Raw genomic sequence first — 21,195 nt, forward strand, 5'->3', positions numbered from 1 at the left:
TAACATCCAGTTGTGAATGGCTATTCCCTGGATTGTATAAAGAGAGGCATTCAAGTATTAGCAGTTCCAAGAGTACCTGAGCTTTATTACCCATACCCTCTATTCCCTACTGAGAGACTGTGTTCTGTTCAACGTTTTGCAAATAAAAATCCCTAAAGTGGATTCAAGCGTCGGTCTCTACAGTTTATTGGGCCATTAACCTTGGGAAACCCCTAGACGAGCATGAGGAGGAGAAGGTAGCGGTAAGCCCAAAAATAACCAACCACTCCTTCGGGGGTCAGTGCTACACAATTATACAGTTCAGGATGGCAGCTTAAAAGAGAGGGGCTAGCAGCATTTAATTTTTAAATTGTAGTTTTTTACTTACAGCAGCGAGGGGGGGGGGGGGGGTTGGGGGGTTTGCCGAGACAGAAAAAGAGACTCCCAAGTTAACAGGCAGGAAGTGTGGGGAGAGGATGGGGGAGAGCAGAGAGGAGATAGCGGATGGCGGAGACATGTAAACTGACCACGGTGTCAGGGCTCAGCAGCCATGATAAACCATGGTCAGTTTACATGGGGAGGGCAAAAATGGGCAGGATCAGACAGTTTTTTTTAAATTTCCAATCACTGTGTTTAACCTGCTATAAGAAAACAGAATCACTTTTTATTTTCAGGTTAACAATCACTTTAAAGCAGAACTTAATAATGATAATAATAGTACATTTTATTTATAATGCACTTTACATCAAAAGATCTCAAAGTGCTACAGGTTAAAATGAGAAATGAGCAGTTTATACAATAAAACAAACATCTAAAAAGAACAAAAAGCTTTGCTAAAAAGAAATGTCTTAAGACCTTTTTTAAAACAGTTTTTTTTAAGACTTACTGAAGATTCCCGAGGGAATTTGAGGGTAGCCGACAGATTTTTCTAGCGGTGCTGGAGGATTGAAGACCGGGTAGGCACAAATGAAATAAAATCTGTTTAAAAGTAAAGTGAATGTTGAGCAAAGGGTTTCAGTTTTAAAGTGCCCTGCAACAAATTGGTGAACTTTTTGTTTGGATGCAGCAGTGGAACAATCTGTAAGGATTTGTATGAATACTCTGCTCTTGTTTTTTCAATAGAGCAGTGTGAAAGCACCCCTACCTTGTATCCCACAGGGCTTGTGTTCAAGACTGGTATTCACCTGTTGTTTAATAGATTGGCTAAACACTTAGCCCAGCCAGGCCATCTCTCTATTTAAAGTTACACTAAACACAATTATTATTCTGCAAAAATAAGCCATACATACCCACTTTTTAAAGCTCAACTCCAGGTAGAAAAAAAATATATTACTGCCCATACTGCAAGGCTTAATAGCTTGTTTTGTCCAGGGGAGAGGAGAAAGGGTTTTACTTAGTGGATCTTTTGCTCACCCAACAGACAATGCTCCGATCCAAATGTGGACTGTCCCTCAGCATCCTCACATCCAGACCAAGGTTATGGACCCCACTCTGGTCTTGATGATGTCAGGAACCTAGACCAGGGCTGAGACAAGGGGTGGGCAGGAGGGGAGAATTCCCTGGGAATTGTGATATCATGTGAGGTCGGGCGGGCATGAGACAGCCGTACTGTAAGGGATTTATTTATTTGCCAGAGTTTGGCTTTAATGACCCTATAATCTATTTTCATGACATTTTCTCTCTATCTCCTGCATTTTATTTGTGTAGTGCACAGCAGCTGCAGTCATGTACTCTGTTCTACGTACACTGCACATCCCATACTCCATCTCCAAGGTGAGCAAGAAAGGGTGGTTATGTTCCTACATACAGTATGACCCTCTAACAGGAAGTTGGATGACAGCAAGAACAAAAAGGGATTTGGAGGTTTGGAGAAGGCTGAGAGCAAGAGAGGGGGCTTTTTAAATTGAGAACACATACTTGAATATATATATATTTTTAAACCACACTTTAGTGTCACTTTAAGCTGAGCTCCTTCCATCAGGGATTACCTAGGGAACAGTTATGCCGTGTACATACGATCAAACTATCCGGCGGATTTGGACAATCCGCCCGTGTGTGGGCTCCGGCTGACTTTTTTTTCCAAAAGTTCCTAGTCCGCCAGAAAAGTCTGGTTGTGTATGGGTAGGTCCGCTCATTTGGACAGTCTGATCATGTGTACGCGGCATTAGCGTTTCTGACTCCAGGTCCTTCGGTGTTTCTTAGGTCCCTGACTTTTCGAGAATATTCAGTGTGACCTTCAGTGTTTCCTAGTGTCTTTGATTTTAAATAAGGTCCGTTGGCATGGACCATAGGGTGAGTACATGTATTGAAAACTGGCTACAAGGGTGAGTTCACAAGGTGGTGATAAATGGGGAGTACTTGGAATGGTCAGGGGTGGGTAGTGGGGTCCCCCAGGGTTCTGTGCTGGGACCAATCCTATTTAATTTATTCTTAAACGACCTGGAGGATGGGGTAAACAGTTCAATCTCTGTATTTGGGGACGATACTAAGCTAAGCAGGGCAATAACTTTTCCGCAGTATGTGGAAACCTTTCAAGAAGAGCTGAACAAATTAATGGGGTGGGCAACTACATGGCAAATAAGGTTTAATGCAGAAAAATGTAAAATGCATTTGGGTGGCAAAAATATGAAGGCAATCTATACACTAGGAGGAGAACCTCTGGGGAAATCTAGGATGGAAAAGGACCTGGGGGTCCTAGTAGATGATAGGCTCAGCAATGGCATGCAATGCAAAGCTGCTGCTAACAAAGCAAACAGAATATTGGCATGCATTAAAAGGTGATTACCTCCAGGTATAAAGCGATAACTCTCCCACTCTACAAGACTATGGTCTGGCTGCACCTAGAGTATGCTGTCCAGTTCTGGGCATCAGTCCTCTGGAAGGATGTACTGGAAATGAAGTGAGTACAATGAAAGGCAATAAAGCTAAAAAATGGTCTGGGGTATATTAGTTATGAAGAAAGGTTTTGAGCACTGAACTCTGGAAAAGAGACTCATGAGAGGGGATATGATTTAAATTTACAAATACCGTACTGGTGATCCCACAATAGTGATAAAACTTTTTAGTTGAAGGGAATTTAACAAGACACGTGGCCACTCATTAAAATTAGAAGAAAAGAGGTTTAACCATAAACTACGTAGAGGGTTCTTTACTGTTAGAACTGCCAGAATGTGGAATTCCCTTCCACAGGTGGTGGTCCCAGCTGGGGGCATCAATAGTTTAAAAAAACTATTAGATACTACCAAAACATACAGGGATATTCAAGGTAATGCTGACTTATAATCACACACATAGGTTGGACTTGATGGACTTGTGTCTTTTTTCAATCTCACCTACTATGTAACTATATGTAGAGTGACTCAAAGATACCTAATGTCCCTGACTTGCTGAAAAGATTCTGATTCTGAGTGACCCCAAAATTCAGTGTCCCTGACTTTCCGAGAAGACTCTGAGTGACCCCTATAATTTCAGTTCACTTTTTTATTTGTCATATAATTTAAGCACTTACCTACTGGAAGATTTTCCCCTCTTCATGGCCCGGGCAGTTTTTGCTATTCAGCTATTCAGCAATGTGTTATTTTAACTGGTAATTGCTCAGTCATGCAGCACTGTACTGAAATGAAATTTATAAAAACATTTCACACAAATCGAGCTTTCCTTTGGTGGTATTTAATCACCATTATTTTTCTTCTACATAAATGAAAAGAATGCAGAATATTTCAGAAAAAAATAATTCGTTTTTCTTAGTTTCTGCTATAAAATTTTGCAAACAATTAATCTTTCTTTGTAAATTCAGGACAAAATGTAGTTTGCTACATTTCTTTGATAAAAATAACCCAAATCAGTGTATATTATTTACTCTGTAGGAAAGTTATAGCGTCTACAGAGGACAGTATATACAGTATATTTGAAAATTGATCAATCCTGATGTACTGATGGCCTATCTAATTTCTATCTCATTTCTAAAACGCCAGAACAGTAGAACCCCCCCCTCCCGACTCCTTTTTTTGGAAAGTAGACAGTCCAAGGTATTTTGTAAGAGGCATGGCAAGTTTTGAAGTTGTAACATTTTTTTATTTAAATCGTTTTATCTCAATTTTATTTTTACATACTGTAACCAGTACAGTACAGCATAGTGACACTGTACTACTCTGGGGGGATAATCAGGTTTTTTTTTTTACACTGTTGCTTATATCAGTGATGATCACTGTTATAAGCAATAGTTTTAGCTATCATTAATGGCTTTCATTCATGACAGCTTGATTACTATTGTGATCTGCAATTGACTACAACTAATCATATGGTACAGGGTTCTGGGATTGGCCCATGTACCATGTGATAGCTGTGGGCCAATCACAGCATCACAATAGTACGCAAAATAGTCATGAATGGAAGTCATTCAGGACTGTTTTGTTGACATTGTAATCTTGTGATTGCTGTGACCAATCATAGCGATCACATGATACCCCGGCACTCTCAGCGGCTGGGTACCAATCACCGTGAACTGCTGTGAACTAAACATTTGATTTTCGAATAGTCAGTACAAAAATCGTCACACAAAAGGAAAAAGTACAAATGCGTGCTCGGAATCAAGGAACGACTGGGAAGAGTTTGGTCTTGTAAACTACTGTTCATAATCTAGAATTAGCATTTGTGACGTGGCAATTGATGAAATGCCGAAATGCAGCGCACATTCTCATCTTCTTTAATGGGATAATAATGAAATTGCTTTGCTGGTGATACTGATGTAGTTATGCCAAACTTATTTTAAAAGACATTTGTTTTCTACGATCTTAAAATCATGAATCAACGCTCACAAAACTTCTACTAACTTTTCCTAACACGAAATTGGCATAAGGAGCCCAAAGGGTGGCGCTTGAAAAATTAACTTCCTCTTTATACTCTCATAGTCATCACTACGTTTGTGTTTGTCAAACGACAATTCGCGGATAGTTCGTGCGTTAGACAAAATCCTGCATGCACGCTTTTGACAAAAATCAGACGCTCTGTCGTCCAACGATCGAACCGTGTGTACGAGGCCTTAGATGGTACTAACACTATGACTAACTGCTGTTTAGCGTGAAATGCATTAGAACAATTGGTATTCCTCTTTTCCCTATACTAATTTGAGATACAACAATATTCAAAAGTTTACATTGAAGTATCGTCATCCATTTTTTTTTGTCCTGTGGAATATTTTGAGTATGACAGGCACCTGATGATTTATAAAGGTGGAATGTGAGCCAACCTAAAGGAGCACTACATTCTGTACTGAACAGCTCATCTCCACCTTGGTCCATAAAATCGCTTCAATGTTTTCTTAAAAAATGCATATTTTCGCTGTTCCAACTTCTGTAAAGTAAAATCTACTACTGCACTTTGCAAAGGTCTATGAAAAATCCTATAATAACACCCTTTTTCCTGATACTTAGACCTGGCCCATCTAGTTGGGAACATGGACAAGGCTCTTCTAAAGTATTGTACACATGATCGGATTTTCCGCAGACAAAGTCTCAGACTTTTGTCCGAAGGATGTTGGCTAAAAGCTTGTCTTGCATACAAATGGCACACAATTGTCGGCCAACAAACACCAATGTAGTGACGTACTAGACATATTACGAGAGAATAAAGAGGAAGTTCAATTATCATGCGCCACCCCTTGGGCTCCTTCTGCTAATTTCGTGTTAGTAAAATTTTGGTGAGTGTTGATTCGTGCTTTTCATTTCACGCTTTTCAGTTTGTTTCTGAACAGCTGTTTGTCAACCAGTAATTATTATTATTAGCCTTGGAAATATTGCTTTCACCCAAGTCCAGTCCAGGAACAGGAGGAGGAGAATTTCTTGGACCAAAAATTGGTTGCTTTATTAATCGTGACCAATTATGTCTTATGCCTTTGCCGCAGGAGCACGATTTTCTTAATTATCTCCGGGTGGCGGACCCCTGCTTTCACCAGCTCTTGGCATTGTTGACCCCCTATATTAAGAAGCAGGACACATGCATGAGGCTTTTATTTTACTTTTTGGTTGAATAATGATTTGATATGGTATATTTTCTATATTTTTGGATGCATAGAATGCACTTTTTGGTTAAGTTCTATTGGCAGATAGCATGTCTAATTTTATTTATTTTCTTTTTTGAATGCACAATAAAAATTGCGGAGAATAATACTTGGCTATGTGTTTTACTTCAAATGACAGTTTGGGAGTAGGCAGTTACATTTAATATAATACAAAGTAAAATTGACAAGGGACACCAACATAGTTGTATATTTGATCTTAAAAACTAGGGGATAGTGGTGTTGTGGTAACTTGCCCCAAAAAACAAAAACAAAAAAAAAAACAACAACAAGCATAATAATATTATTCTTGATATCACTAGAAAATAATAAGCCTTTTAAATTATGTTTGGCAGAACTCCATCAGTATCACCAGCAAAGCAGCATCGTTATTATCCCATTAAAGAAGAAGAGAATGTGTGCTGCATGTCGAGATTTCATAATTTTCCACGTCACGAATGTGAATTCTCCATTACAAATGCTGGTTTACAAGACCAACCGCTTCTGGCTCATCCTTGCTTCTGAGCATGCGTGTTTGTACATTGGACTTTTGTCCGACGGACTTGTGTACACACGCTCAGAGCAGACATCTGTCTGCGGAAAATTTTAAAGCCTTCCATCCAACATATGTGCACTGTTCACACCACAGTGTTGATGTCACGTCAGCTTTTTTTCCACACAGAAAACTGCATACACGTTGCAGATTCCTGCGCAGAAAAAATCTGCACATGATAGCAGTGTTGTATGATAGCAGTGTTGTAGTGTAAACAGGGCACAAAGAGTAACATTTTTATTTATTTTTTATTTGTGCCCTTGCAGAAAGCGTGCAGAAAAACTGACATCTCCGCACATAGTGTGAACGAGGCCTAAAAGTATAGTACTATGTACAACAGAATGTACTAATGTTTTCTATCTCTCTTTAAAAACCAATAAATACTATTGAAAGAGAAAAGTATAGTACTAATGAAGTCTAAGGTGTATCTGGAAAAAAAGTTCTAAAATTAATTTCATGTGGTTCATAGAAACCAATTAGCTTCCAACTGTCATTTCTACAGCAAAGTATTAAAATGGAACTGAACCCATTGATTTAACTGTTTCCCAAAACAGCTACATTCAAGCCATGTTGTGAATGATAACTATCAAGCCATCAAATAGCTGATGTAATAATTGATCACTTGTGCAACCCATAGCACCTGCAGATCACACAGAGGCTAAGATGGCATCTTCCTTGGCTGTTAAGGATAGGAGGGTTTACTTTCACTTTATACATCAATGACTGATTACTGCAAACAGCAAGGAATTAACTTGTTAACATATGTAGCCCCATCTACCTTTGGTAGGTGCTTAATAGTGCTTTTCTGACAGTGTAGGATATAGAGACAGGCAAATTTAGCCAGGCATGTATCCTTTTGCTAGGCCTGGTTGTTGATTCAGGGTTGGAAATTTCAGAATAGAAGGGGGTGTGACCGCCTACACTTGGGCTCAGGGATACCTTCTCTACTTGACAGTGGATTGTGCTGGAAAGAGAGGATGGCCTGAGACCTGAGTGGCAGGAAATCCATGTGAGAGGATTGACCAATGGTTAAATTACATGGTCAAAGGGAGGTCTCTCATAAAAAGGGGAGTCACATGATCTGGGGGGGTTAAAATTGGAGATTCGGAGGTTCAGGTCCAGAAGCCCGGGAGTTCAGAGATCCTGGAGCCTCTGGGAAGGAGGCGAGTCCAGGGAGGCCGAGAGTCTGGCCCCCAGAGACGGAGCTAACGTAGTGCTGGGGAAATACCAGACGTCCCCATGCGGGGGATGTGCCGGGCAACGTTGGAGGAGGAGGAAGTAGAAGCAAAGAGGTGGAAGAAAACTGGGTGAATGACTTTCTGTGAGTAGAACATGGACTGTTAATTGGGAGAGAGCAAAGGGAATGCAAACCCAGGAGAGCTAATCCAGAACTTCATACTGTGTATCCACGGAACACAGTATCAAGCACTTTCAAAGACTGAGGGAGATTTGCTATACAAGTCATGGAAATAGACAGTGTGGCCTGTGACTTGGAGTTCAACACCCACAGTGTATCTATCAGTCTGGCAGAAGGGATTATTCAGAGTAATGCTTATCTGTCTAGCTCGGAAGTGCTGTACCTTAGAGAGAAATGGAACCTGGAAAGGATCGATATCTGAGTGTTAAGTAACAAAGCTACGGCTATAGTTTAACACCCATCAGAGAAAATGGGGTCAGATGGGGCATCTCATATACGTCACTGAATAGCTCCACAGATGTATTCCCAAAACAAAGAAATATAAATCTGAAACAGTGACTATTTGGTGTCTTGTGGATGCACGGGGGATCTGAAGCGGAGTAGTCTGGCAAAAGGTAAATTAACAAAATCAGCAGCCCCCGTGGGGGTACCGCTACACATATTTTTCATACACTAGCCTATGAGGATTGTGCTTCCAAGGACTAGTGAGGTGGTTATATACATCTCAGGATTGGTGGGATGATTATATATCTTTAAATTACTTTTTTTTATTTTTGCATAGTATTTGCTATTTTGTATAAACATATAATTTAGCAACCTGTAAACACTGCATAGTTATTCCTTCAAATAACATAGCAATTAGATTAAGCAAAAACTGAAGTACATTTGGATCTGGATCCACTAGGGGGCACTGAACACATAAATGTGTGATTTCACACAACAGTTTGTAATGTTCTTAAACCTCCTCCTTTGATTTACAGACATTATATTACAGTAGATTTAATTGGTATCTTGTACTAATTATACTTCTGAAAGGGAAATGGAACAATCTAGTTACAGAAATCTTCCAGTAAGCTGTGGATCGCTGTGGATGCTTTGTTATATCTAAACGCCCTACACTGCCAATTAAATGTATTAGTAGACCCAAAGAACAAACTCTTTTTTTTCCCTCCTTTTGGTTTTTTAAATATTGAATTGAAATTTTTGTGTTCTTTCTGTTAGATAAATGCAAAAAATATACCTTTTGAGCATGACAAAATCTTGTGAGTTGATAACTTCTTAGCTGCACTGTTAACAGTAAAGCCCCGTACACATGGGCAGAATGTCGAGGTGGCATTGGGCAGTTCAATAGAAACTGGCCTGTGTGTACTGCGGCCGGTCCCCCATGTCAGAACACAATAGCACAGCAGGGAAGTTCGCTGTACTACCATCTGATTGTTAGTACAGTGGCTCAAACCTGAGCTGTCAGTGTTTTTCGTTCAGCCTGCTGGGTTGAACGAAAAAAAAAATAGCTGTGTGTTCTAGGCTTTATGCAGGCCATAGGTGATATGTTTTGTAAGACCCCTTTCACACTGGGGCACTTTGCAGGCGCTACAGTGCTAAAAATAGCGCCTGCAAAGCACCTTGAAACAGCCACTGCTTTGTCTCCAATATGAAAGCCCCGAGGGCTTTCACACTGGAGCGGTGCGCTGGCAGGATGATAAAAAAGTCCTGCTAGCAGCATCTTTGGAGCGGTGTATACATCGCTCCTGCCCATTGAAATCAATGGGGCAGTGTGGCTATACCGCCGGCAAAGCGCCTCTGGAGGCGCTCTGCGGTGGTTTTTAACCCTTTCTCGGCTGCTAGCGGGGGGTAAAAACGCCCTGCTATCGGGTGATTAGCACCGCAAATCTGGTGGTAAATCGCCACTAAAAATAGCGGCGCTTTACCGCCGACGCACCTCCCGCCCCAGTGTGAAAGGGGCCTTATTGTTTTCTTTTTCGTTTATCCAGATTACTGGCTCAACAGATTCTTCCATCCTCCAAATCCTCTTCCCCTCAGAAATTGTATTCTGAGAGTGTGACTGTGGCTGTCACTGTCAGAATACATTGATCAAACAATCAACTTCTGTCAAGCAGGGATGGCTACACACTGACTTAAATTCGGCCGGTGCAGAAGGTGATTTTGATCAGAATACAGAAAGCAAAAAAAAAAAAAAACAACCTTACAGATGTTCTTATACTTCTCTACACTACTTACATCATGGTTTTAGTGTTTTGTATGTGTCTCCATTACAGAGATATATTTCAGGATTAACCAGTGAAATTGACAACAGTAGTTTTAACTAACAAATAAAAACTGGTTACAAATGCTTTCATTATGTAATAAGTTCACCTCCATTGAAATACTATGTACTGCTATTTGGACCATGATTTACACAAAACAAGAGAAAGCCAAATTACCACTTTTTTCAATGACTTGAGCCTGTAAACAACACAAAATTGAGACAGTTTAATTGGACAAAAGGCTGGTGGAAACTGAATACAAATTCTTCAAACAGTGGTTTAGGATGCACCCCTGTCATGCCGTATGGAGTGCAGCCTGTGGGTCAGGTCCCAATTTGAATCCAATATTATAAGTTTTTTCATATGATCAAATATGGACTTCTACTGGAATATGTAGGAAACACATTTTTGTTGCCAGAAAAATGTTAGTGGTGTAATAACAGCTTTTCCTCCAACATGAAAAAGACTGAGCACCTTTGAGAACCACATTATGTATTCTCCTTCAGAGGGGAGGCCTGTATAAAATACACTTTCCACACCAAATGTTTTTTTTAGGTCTTCTGATTTTATATAATTATGGATTACTGCAATTCTCAGCTTCTGAATAAAGTAACCTTACTCATACCTTACTGTTGTGCACCTTATACCTTACATTTATCACTCTCCTTATCCATAAATCGTTACAAAATTTACATTTGTTTTAACCATGACTTTTGTTGGAAATATTTTGTTTACAAAACTGCAATCTTTTTATCTCTGAATTAAAATCATGCAGTGCATTATTTCTTCCTGAGCAAGTTTGAGCAGAGGGAAACAAATTGTGGACTGAGCCGCAGAGACCTGTGGATTCCCATTTGGTCAAGGAAAGAAAATGTTGTCATATATACTTATAAATGTTACAAAAATCATCTTTACGGAACTGTCTTTCGTAAGCAAAACAGGAGCATTCATGATTAGTTGCTTTGTTCTGTACAAATTAGGAAGGCAACTTGAGTCATCACTGTATGAAAACGTATGTCATACTTATGTTCTTACACAGAGTTCAAAATGTCATTTCAGTAGTTTCCATGGAGATTTGACATCACTTTCTGTACAAGAGTAATTCTTCCATGCTAATTGGGCAGTGATTTGCTTCTGTTTTGTGTAGTGTAATTTCCCCATGTCCAACATGCCAACATATTTACATTTTTCCTCTTCTATATTTCAGTCCTTAAATCGCTGATTCTGAATCTTCTTGTAAAATGGCTCTTCCCCCTCTTCACTACCCTCCCTTTCGCTTGTATGGGGTTTCCTTCTCAGACTAGCTTCCCTGCTAGCAAGGCTAATAGCTTCAGCTATTAGAGGTGTTGGCACACCTCCAGCAACATTGACAGTTGGTCCACAACGTGGTTCAGAGTCAGGCTCTATGTCACTAATGGAGGAACCAGGAGACACCCCAGCACCTTTTGGTGGCCTGTAGCCACGAAAATCTTTGCTCATGTCATAACTTCCTGGTTCTTGGGCATCCCCAACTTTTTGTCCTGCCTTCCACTCCCATGGGCCATTGCCTGAGGAGAGATGAACAACAGGGTGATGAGGTGCATGAGCGTCAATAGTGACAATGCTGGAACTATCTCTTTCTGAGGGTGAGCGATACTGTGAAGAGTCAGAACTGCTGGTTGTTGAAGAGGAAGATGTTTCAGAATGTTTTGGAGTACCCGCACCTAGCGCTGTTGCCTGCTGCTGTTGCTGTTGCTTTGACATGGCAATCACTTGCATTAATCTAGGAGGATTTGTAGTTGCTCGTGGTGCCCCACCTTTTTCAGCCATCATCATCCACTTGGCTCTAATTGCTGAACTGCTTTTTGGGGAGCCAAGTTGATTTTCTTCAGGGATGTGAAGAAGTGGTGGAGCTGCAGGGCGTGGCTGAATAAGTACCCGAGGAGCTCCTGGCCGAGCTTGAACCGTGGGATAAAGTGATGGAGGAACTCTGTCAGGGTCTGGCTCATCAAGTAAAATACCTGAAGTTTCAGAGGCTGCTCTTCGATGGGCTTGTGCCAATGCTACCTCCTCCCCAAGTGTCAGACTACGCCCTTCTATAGGCTTTGGCTTCCATTCAGGACCTGCTGGCCTCTGACGAGAGCCTTCAGTGGGCATGTGCATAGTCATGTGCCGACGGCCAGTTTCGTCCATGGATGGGGTACTCACCCGGGGCAAAGTGTTGCTAAAAGTCACCATGTTCTCCTTTCCCATGGGACTTCTAGGGGCTAATAAGTCAACATCCACGCTGGCACGTTTTAGGCTGCCGAGAGAATTTTTCTCACGCTGAACCTATAAAGAAACATCATCAGTCAATGAAATCACTAAAAACAAAGCAATTCTTTTTCAATAGATGTATTTATGGAATAGATGCTGCCCTTAATCTCCTGACATATGCTACAATCTGATTGTAGTCTCTACCAAAAACTGTGTAGAAGAGGGGCCTGCTTGATTTCAAACAAATTCATTGGATACTTTAGGTAAGTTCTCATATTACATGGTTTTAGTAAAGAGAGTACACAGAGATTGTATGGTCAGACTGTAATATGTATGGTGAGTTTAATGATGAGTATGCTTAAAATGTATGCTGGCTTCCAATCAAACTCATTTGAAAAGGAAGCTATAAGAAAGTTGCATCACAAGACAATTTTAGTGAATTCATTATTTTATTTATTTCAGGTACTTAATATGATAAGTATCGTGGGTTTTGTGGACCACCTGTGTCACCAGTAGAATACACATGCACCCCCCTTCCCATCCAAAAGGAAATAGGTCTAATGATTTCTTAATGTTTGCCCTGCAAAGTGGTGTAATTTACGCTATATGACACTCCAAGAATTTGAGACAAAAAAACTGATCACAAGCCATGAAGCAAGACAGTAAGTCAAAACATTGTTGGGGCAGACTTTGTTTAGGTCTCAAAGATGACCGGCATGGGCAGGCAGAAAGAAGAACAGTAATTGGTAGAGGGGATAGAGTAGTTATTAAAGGGAGCAGTCGGGGTCCCTGGAGCACCTATTGAAGCTGAGTTTGTACTTGCCATTTACCATGTCTGCATTGAAAAAAAAACTACTTTGATCCAATATGCTCACCCTTCGATATCAAAGGCCAGTTATACATTGCTATGAGCACTGAGGCCCTGGGGTTCTGGCTGGGGTGCTCCTGGTGTCTTTTTCTACTTTCAGCTTTTCTTCGCCCCTCTGTCTCCTCTCCTTCTCCTATCTACTTAGGCTCTTCCGTAGGGATGGTCTCTACCTACGAATTCCTTTGTTTCTTGTATAGTGAACTCAATATATAAGCATCTCATCCTACTTCCCTGGTATAGGTGCATGGATTCTATTTCCTTTTATCTACATTGCTCTCTGTTATGGTATGAATAATGTGCTCTTTGACATGCTAGACGTGTTGTCATTTGATATAATTTATCTGCTTGATGTACGACTGCTACTGACTAAGTCACCGTTATTATTCTTCTGTCTGTATATCTGATCGCAGTTACACATTGTATTTCTTAAAACTTTAAAATAAAGATTTATTGAAAGAGAAAAACCCTACTTTAAACAACAGATTGCATTACGCACTTGTTACCAATGCGCATAACCAGGGTATAAAAAGTTGGCATAAGAGTCAGTCATGGTTACGGAGGACTGGTGGCTGGTCACAGTTTGTGAAAGAGAACAAGAAAGTAAAAGACTTCTTAATCTAATTAATGGTTTAGGAGAAATATATAATTAATAGAATTTATTTTCATTATTTTAATATATGTTAACATTTCATATTCTCTCACCAGATGAGTTGGTCATCTGGATTATAGTAATGAAATCTCTGTCAGTAAAATTTTTAGGATTCTTTATAAGTACTGTAAACTTATACTTGATTGCTCTAGCCAAGCTTACAGTATCATTCATTGCATTTAAAGGAAATGTATAGTGTTTTTTTTATATTTTTCATAATGTATTAAATTCAGGAAATAAAAATGCATTTATTATGAATAGTTTTGATTTATAGTCTAGTTAATGTGACGCTGCATACAGCAACATCTCGGATTGATTTCAAATGCAAGTGAAAAGGGCTACCTCCTGCCATACCTGCCCTCATTTTATCCAGTGTTATACGTACAGTATATGGAAGCTCTCATAGTTAAGGGTTAGGACTACACTACACAGAAGCGGCTTGATGAGGCAGCGTGGCTTCCACATATGTATAGTTGCAAAAGTTGTGCAACTAAAACCTCTGTTTTTAACGCAGATTGATAAACAATGTAATATTTTTTTCGTTTTTTTTATGCTGGCTACCTGGTAAGTTTGGTGGGAAATGTTTGTTCTGTGCAAAGCCCTTCCATGTGCACCTTACTTTAATAGCTAGTCATAAATTGATTGGAGCAGTTGCCATTTTTATTTAAAATGCAAGCGAAATGCACCTGAAAATACACTACATTTGCCCTTTGACACAACCTCAAAGCCAACAGTCACAGACCATAATGCTGCAAAGAGAGCTCCATAATTTGAGAAAGATCCAGTTATATGACCTAGCTCTCCTCCTCCTGAGACCTTTTCCCTATTGTTATTACTGGTGTTTTGCTTGTGTCAGAGTCATAAAGCCAGTGCTGTCCTTTATAAATAAGGCAGTGAAGCCTTAAAGCGTGATTCCGCCGTTTTTTTTCTTTTTCTTACCTGTGTCACAGGTGGGCGACTGCTACCGTCGGTTAGCATCCACGTTCGGCGTTTTTTTGACCCCCGGCGCGACGATTCTTTTGCTCGGGATAACTTTTAAAAAAGTGCTCAGGCGTTTCCCATTTTAAGTGTGGGCGTCTGAAGCCCACAGGCACTTACTTCCTCTATATTGATGACGCTCGGCTCCCAGCATGCTCCGCTCCATCTCGCGCATGCTCACTGATACTTCCTCGTGTGCAATGGTGGTAATGGCAGATACAGCTGCCTGCCCACTTTAAAAATGGCAAATTCGGACACGCCCTCGTCACGTGACCGGCGTCCTAACAAAATCTCATGAGATTTTGCAATTTCATTGTCCCCCCATGGATTCTTGGGAAATAGCTTAGAAATTTCCCAGGGACCATTGCGAGGAGGATAACCACGCCTACTCCCACGGGAGGACAACCCGGAAGTCAGCAGAAACATCTGAAATATAAGGTAAGTAATGAATATTTTTTTTTTCAGGGTTCATTTAGGTAAGTATGCTATCTTGTGATTTTAATAATATGAAGTTGAATTTTTAGGTACAAAACCGCTTTAAGGCTATATTCACACTAGTGCAAATTGGATGCTGATTTCTCCACATTCAATTTGCATGACAGGAGACTGTCACCTGCTCTCAATGGAGCTGGTTCACTTATCTCCAGGGCACAAGGATCCTGTGTGTTTTTGGCTCTGTTTCAGGTCCGAATTCAGGCAAAAATTCAGACCTGAATTTGATGTTTATATTAACTGATTGAAGAATAAAAACACTATATACAGTCTTTTAGAACATTTGGTATTTATTTGAAACCCAAATGTTGAGGAGGGTGGCAGCGGTGGTACTAGAGGGGTGGCAGTGGTGGTACTTGAGGGGGTGGCAGTGGTGGTACTTGGGGGGGTGGCAGTGGTGGTGGTGTACTTGGGGGGTGGTGGTGTACTTGGGGGGGTGACAGCGGTGGTAGTGTACTTGAGGGGTGGCAGCGGTGGTACTTTGGGGGGTGAGAGCGGTGGTACTTTGGGGGTGGCAGTGGTGGTGTACTTGGGGGGGTTAGGCAGTGTGGTATTTGGGGGGGTTAGGCAGTGTGGTACTTGGGGGGTGGCATCGGTGGTACTGCCATCCTCTCCCACCAGCACCACCTCTGCCTCTTACTGATCCCATCCCCCACCAACACTGATATCATCCCTACCCTATCCCCCCCATCATCTCTGTTGTAGAAGTGATGGTGGGTGGGTAGGGAATTGGGATGGGATCTGTAAGAAGCAGAGGCGGTGTAGGACTTGGGATGGATCGATTGCACTGCAATTCAAATCATCAGCCACTTGAATGCCTCCAGGGATGCCTTTCCTCATGGGGAGAGAGAGAGACCCTCCCCTTCACTTGATTGGTGTCAGCTGGTCAGCTGACTTCATTTTTCAGTGTCCACCCCGCCTCCCTACATTCTCTCTTTGGATAGGCGGGGTGGGATATGGTGGTCCAGACAGTCTCTCTGAGTCTAAGCCTCTACTCAGCTCAGCTGGCAAAAGTCCTCCTCCCCGTGGCGGAACGAACGGCCAGGCAGCACAGCCACGGCGGGCCTCCCGAGTTACCATGAGAGGAAGAGTAATCAGTTAGATTACTCGTTACCCTCTAAAGTAACTGAGTTACGTATCAGTTTATTTTAACTCAGTTACTTACATCACTGGTAACGAGTAATCTTAACTGGGTACTCTTCCCCTCATGGTAACGCCGTTCCCATTACTTGAGCAGCGTTACCACAATTACATCCTGTCTGGACCGCCCCATCCCGCCCCGCCTATCCAGAGAGAGAGAATGTAGGGAGGCGGACACTGAAAAATGAAGTCAGCTGACTAGCTGACACCAATTGAGTGAAGGGGAGGGTCTCTCTCTCTCTCTCCATGAGGAAAGGCATCCCTGGAGGCATTCAAGTAAGTGACTGTCTGACGAATCGAATTGCAGTGCACTGTGCAATCGATCCATCCCAAGTCCTCCTCCACCTCTGCTTCTAATGCCGCATACACACGATGGGACGCCTGTGCGTAGGCCCCAAAACTTAGAAAGAAGTCTTGGAGAGGCCCTTGTCCTCATCAACATGGGGACAAGGTGCTTTGGTGTGGGAGGGCTGCAGGGGTGGGGTGGGGTGCACAAGCACAAGGTGCTTTGGGGTGGGGGTCCCCATGTTGAGCGCACACGGCCTGGTATGGTTCGAGGGGAGGCACTCGCTCATTCCCACCCCCTTTCCTGACTGGCCGGGCTGTGGGCTCGGATAAGGGTCTGCTATGGATTTTGGGGGGACCCCCATGCCGTTTTGTTCGGCGTAGGGGTTCCCCTTTAAATCCATACCAGGCAACGGGGCTCGCGAGGTGTCAATCTCGCACTTGGAGGCGGCGACATTCACTTCCTTTGCTAGTCCCGTGTATAGAATACTGGTATTTAAAAAAAAGTCACAGTTACTTTGCTGAGTAACTAATTACTTTTCCAATGTAGTAACCGAGTTATTAACGCAATTACTTTTTGGGAGAAGTAATTTGTAACTTAACTAAATACTTTTTTAAAGTAAGATGACCAACATTGGACGCAACGGACCCTTTATGTCAGCCACATTGTTTTTAGTGTGAACCCAGCCAGAGATGAAAGCAAACTGTTGTGCTCTCATTTTAGAAAATTCTACAACCCATTGCAGTGCACCCCACGGCATGCACAAAAAAAAGCAGTCACAAACCTTCTTCTAGATTTTCACTTGGAATAAATAAATAGATATCAGATTGAGATCCTTATGTGAAAGTAGAAATAGAATGTGGCCTGAATGAGCTAGGGAAATAGTAATACTTTTCCAAAATCCTAACAGCACATTGGTCATTTATAACCTAATAAGAACAAATGCATGCTGGAGCAGTCAGTTATAAAGTATGCCCTTTACTACACCTTTAGCATGTTACATCAGGTTTTACATTGTCATAGTGGCCATTGTGCAGGAAATATTTTTTTTCCTGATATCTGTGCCAGGAAATTGTCTGTCTGGGGGATTAGGGTATTGGTTTGGTGAGTTTTTAGGCTACTTTTATATAATACAATAAGTCCTGTCAGTGAGTGTGTCTAGTATATGTATTCTATACATATTTAATTTAACATGATGTTTTAGGCTTCATTTTTTTTAGAACAATCAATGAATATTTGTATCTCACTAACCTGGCGCTGGGTAGCCTGGCCACCAGGACGGGGAGACAGTTCATCATTGCTTGAGGATTTGTTCTGGTGATATACAGATTCATGTCCACGTTGTGTCAAAGCACGTAAACCGTCTTTACTTGGGGGAGCTGGCAAAGAGTCCTCAGAAGATGCCCGAAAATTACCCACAGCATGATAAGCCTAAAATTGATTGATATCAAGCAAGGCTATTAGTTCATAAAGCATGAATAGTTAACGCATATTGAAAGCTCATTATATGACATCTGCACAGTGATGTAATAATAAATTTTTACATAGTTGGTAGGCTTGAATAAAGACACCAGTCCATCCAGTTTAACCTGCGTGGGTGTGTTTATGTCAAAACCTTACTATATCCCAGTATGTTTTGTTTGTTAAGATGCCCTAAGGTTTTTTTTTTAAATGATCGACCCTTCTGATTTTGGAAGGCAGTTCCACATCCTTACCGCTCTGACAGTAAAATTTTCCCTTGATAACGTGCATGCGCTTGAAATGCATCAGGGGGGGCCTATGTGCTGATGTCATCATCGCCGCGTACTCATGCTAGGAGTGGCAGCCATTTCTGTGGATTTGGACAATCTGTTTTTCTTGCTGCAGCATTGTATTTGCTTTTATTGAAATTTTAAATTAAATACTACACTATATTAGTACTCTTTGGACTCCCAGTGGCGAGATTGTTTATACAGTTTAAAGAGCTTTCTGGATCCCTCCATCCAATTGACAAGAAAGTTTGGGAGAATCCCCCACTCCATAGGAGCAGTTAAAGGCATATCTTTGCCTTACTTCTGGTGAGTGCATATATTGGTGGAGGCTCACCGATGGTGATTCAGTGTTCACAATACTGAGTGGAGTGTAATGGCAGTTTAAGGCTATATTTTCACTTGTTTCTGGTGAGTGCATAGATGTACTACATTTAGCCACTGGATGATCCTTACAACACATGGTGGATACCCAAGTCACTTTACGGACAGTTTTTTCAACATTATTATCATACTTTGGACTTTCACACATACCTTTTTTATACTGTTTGATATCAATATCGAGTGATGGACACCACTGGCATCTTTTATTACTTTAGGTTGTTTTGTTCTAGCTGCTGTAGTCCACATAGCACTCACTTTTTATTTTTTGCATTTATAAAAATATTACAGTATTTAAAAAAAAAAAACACAAATGATCACTCACCAAATAAGCAGCGATGCCTGCTCCAATAAGGAATCCTGCATACACATCTACTGGATGACTGCGGTACTGTGTGATCTGGGTTAGTCCACACACTCCAGCAGCAATGGCAAATGAGAAAACTAGCAATGGCTTCAGAAGTTTTGTACTATCTGTTATGATGGAGTTAAAATACATCTGAAAAATAAAACAGTGGTATTAGCCTGTATTGTGACCCAGTATGTTGCCATTAGCTGTCTTACATAGTTACATAGTTAGTCAGGTTGAAAAAAGACACAAGTCCATCCAGTTCAACCACAAACCACCATCACTCTAGCATGTAGGCACTATACAGTGGTAGCTGCTTCATAAGGGGTGCAGGGGTGCTGTCCCCCCTAATCCATGCGCCCAGCCCCTAATCTACATGCAGGGTTATTTCTATGGTTTTTTTTTTGAAGCATGTGATTAGAGCCTGAGGCTCTAATTGGCTTCAAAAAAGGGTGGTGGGATCAGTTTGACTGATCAACCGAATGAATGAATGGGGGGGAGTCAGGTGGTTTGTTTGCCGGCCCCCCCCAAAAAAAATTAGAGCACCAGCCGCCACTGACACTGTACTATACACTGTATACTATGAATTGCATAGTTAGGTTGAATAAGTCCATCCAGTTCAAACAAAAAAAAAACATACAATCCCATATACACAATCCTTTACCCACAGTTAATCCAGAGGAAGGCAAAAAACCCCAGCAAAGCATTCTCCAATTTGCCATAGCAGGGGAAAAAATTACTTCCTGATCCCCCGAGAGGCAATCGGATTTTCCCATGATCCACTTTACCTATAAATGTCAGTACCCAGTTATATTATGTAGGTTCGGGAAAGAATCCAGGCCTTTTTTAAAGTAATCTACTGAGCTGGCCAAAACCACCTCTGAAGGGAGTCTATTCCACGTTTTCACAGTTGCTTTCACACCGAGGTGTCGGCAGTAAAGTGCCGCTATTTTTAGCGGCACTTTACCGTTGTTTTATCGGCACTATTTGGCCGCTAATGGGGTGCTTTTAACCCCCGCTAGCAGCCGAAAAAGGGTTAAAAGTGCCGCTTTGCTGGCGGTTTGGTGGCGCTGCCCCATTGGTTTCAAAGATGCTGCTTGCAGGACTTTTTTTACCATCCTGCAAGCGCACCGCTCCATTGTGGAAGCACTCTGGCTTTCACACTGGAGAGACAGGAGAGGCTCTTTGCAGGCGCTATATTTAGTACTGTAGCGCCTGTAAAGTGCCTCAGTGTGAAAGCAGGCTTATTGTGAAGAAACATTTGCGTATTTGCGCACCTTTTCTAATTTAAAAATTGGGATAACAGCCTAGGAAGCTGCTATGAAAGCAGAAAGCGAGCCAAAACTTATCAGTGCAGTGCCAGTAACTTGCAAATTGCCCCATTGCTATAGATGATTTTATATAATTTTCCTTGTAGAATGTTCATGCAGGTTTGCTCTACTCTAGATAGACCAGTGTTATCAATTAGGCCAAGTTGTGATGCTATAAAGTTTTAAAGGAAACCTGTAATAAAGGGTCATGTAGGCTCCCATCATGGACCACCTCTTGCTTATATTCAGGTATTTGCATGGACAAAGTGTCAGTTTCTCTTTTACCAATAATTAGAAATCATGATGAGCATATTCATCTGGTTTGTGATCATGTGGTTATTATGACAGCCATTCATAGTAATCACATGAGTTTCTTTATAAACAAGCCTGCCTCTTCAGCTGTCATTGTGTCTAGCAGAGAGAGAGAGAGAGAGAGAGAGAGAGAGGGAGGCATTTTGACAGCAGTGGCCTACAGGCTGCAGCTGTTAACACAATATATAGACTGCAAAGGTGATTGATATAAAGACAGCGTTATTATTAAAAGCCGATAAGTATAAATTGCATTTTTTTTTATTTTTGTACATTTGACAGCTTAAAAAAAAGATACACAGATATTTATAGGTTATTATATAATTATAGTCAATTTAACTGATGCGTGCAGTTTTAGCATCCAAGCATCAATGACCTGGTCTCAAAAAAGCATAATGCTG

The 21,195-nt window shown here is 41.3% G+C and overlaps 1 protein-coding gene across 1 annotated transcript in view; it reads right to left on the reverse strand.

The window, feature by feature from the left end:
* Positions 1-10,260: 10,260 nt before the first annotated feature.
* The window catches only part of PLPPR3 (phospholipid phosphatase related 3), a 31,959-nt gene continuing 21,024 nt past the window's right edge, over positions 10,261-21,195 (reverse strand). Inside the window, exons 7-9 of the mRNA XM_077475643.1 lie at positions 19,152-19,325; positions 17,949-18,128; positions 10,261-12,359 (exon numbers count right to left, since the gene is read on the reverse strand). Coding sequence (XP_077331769.1) covers positions 11,253-12,359; positions 17,949-18,128; positions 19,152-19,325 — 1,461 coding nt within the window. The 3' untranslated portion in view covers positions 10,261-11,252. The remainder of the gene's footprint in view (positions 12,360-17,948; positions 18,129-19,151; positions 19,326-21,195) is intronic.

Source organism: Lithobates pipiens, unplaced genomic scaffold (genome assembly GCF_037356315.1).
Source record: "Lithobates pipiens isolate NorthernLeopardFrog02 unplaced genomic scaffold, aLitPip1_a1.2 Scaffold_13, whole genome shotgun sequence".
NCBI classification, from domain to species: Eukaryota; Metazoa; Chordata; class Amphibia; order Anura; family Ranidae; genus Lithobates; species Lithobates pipiens.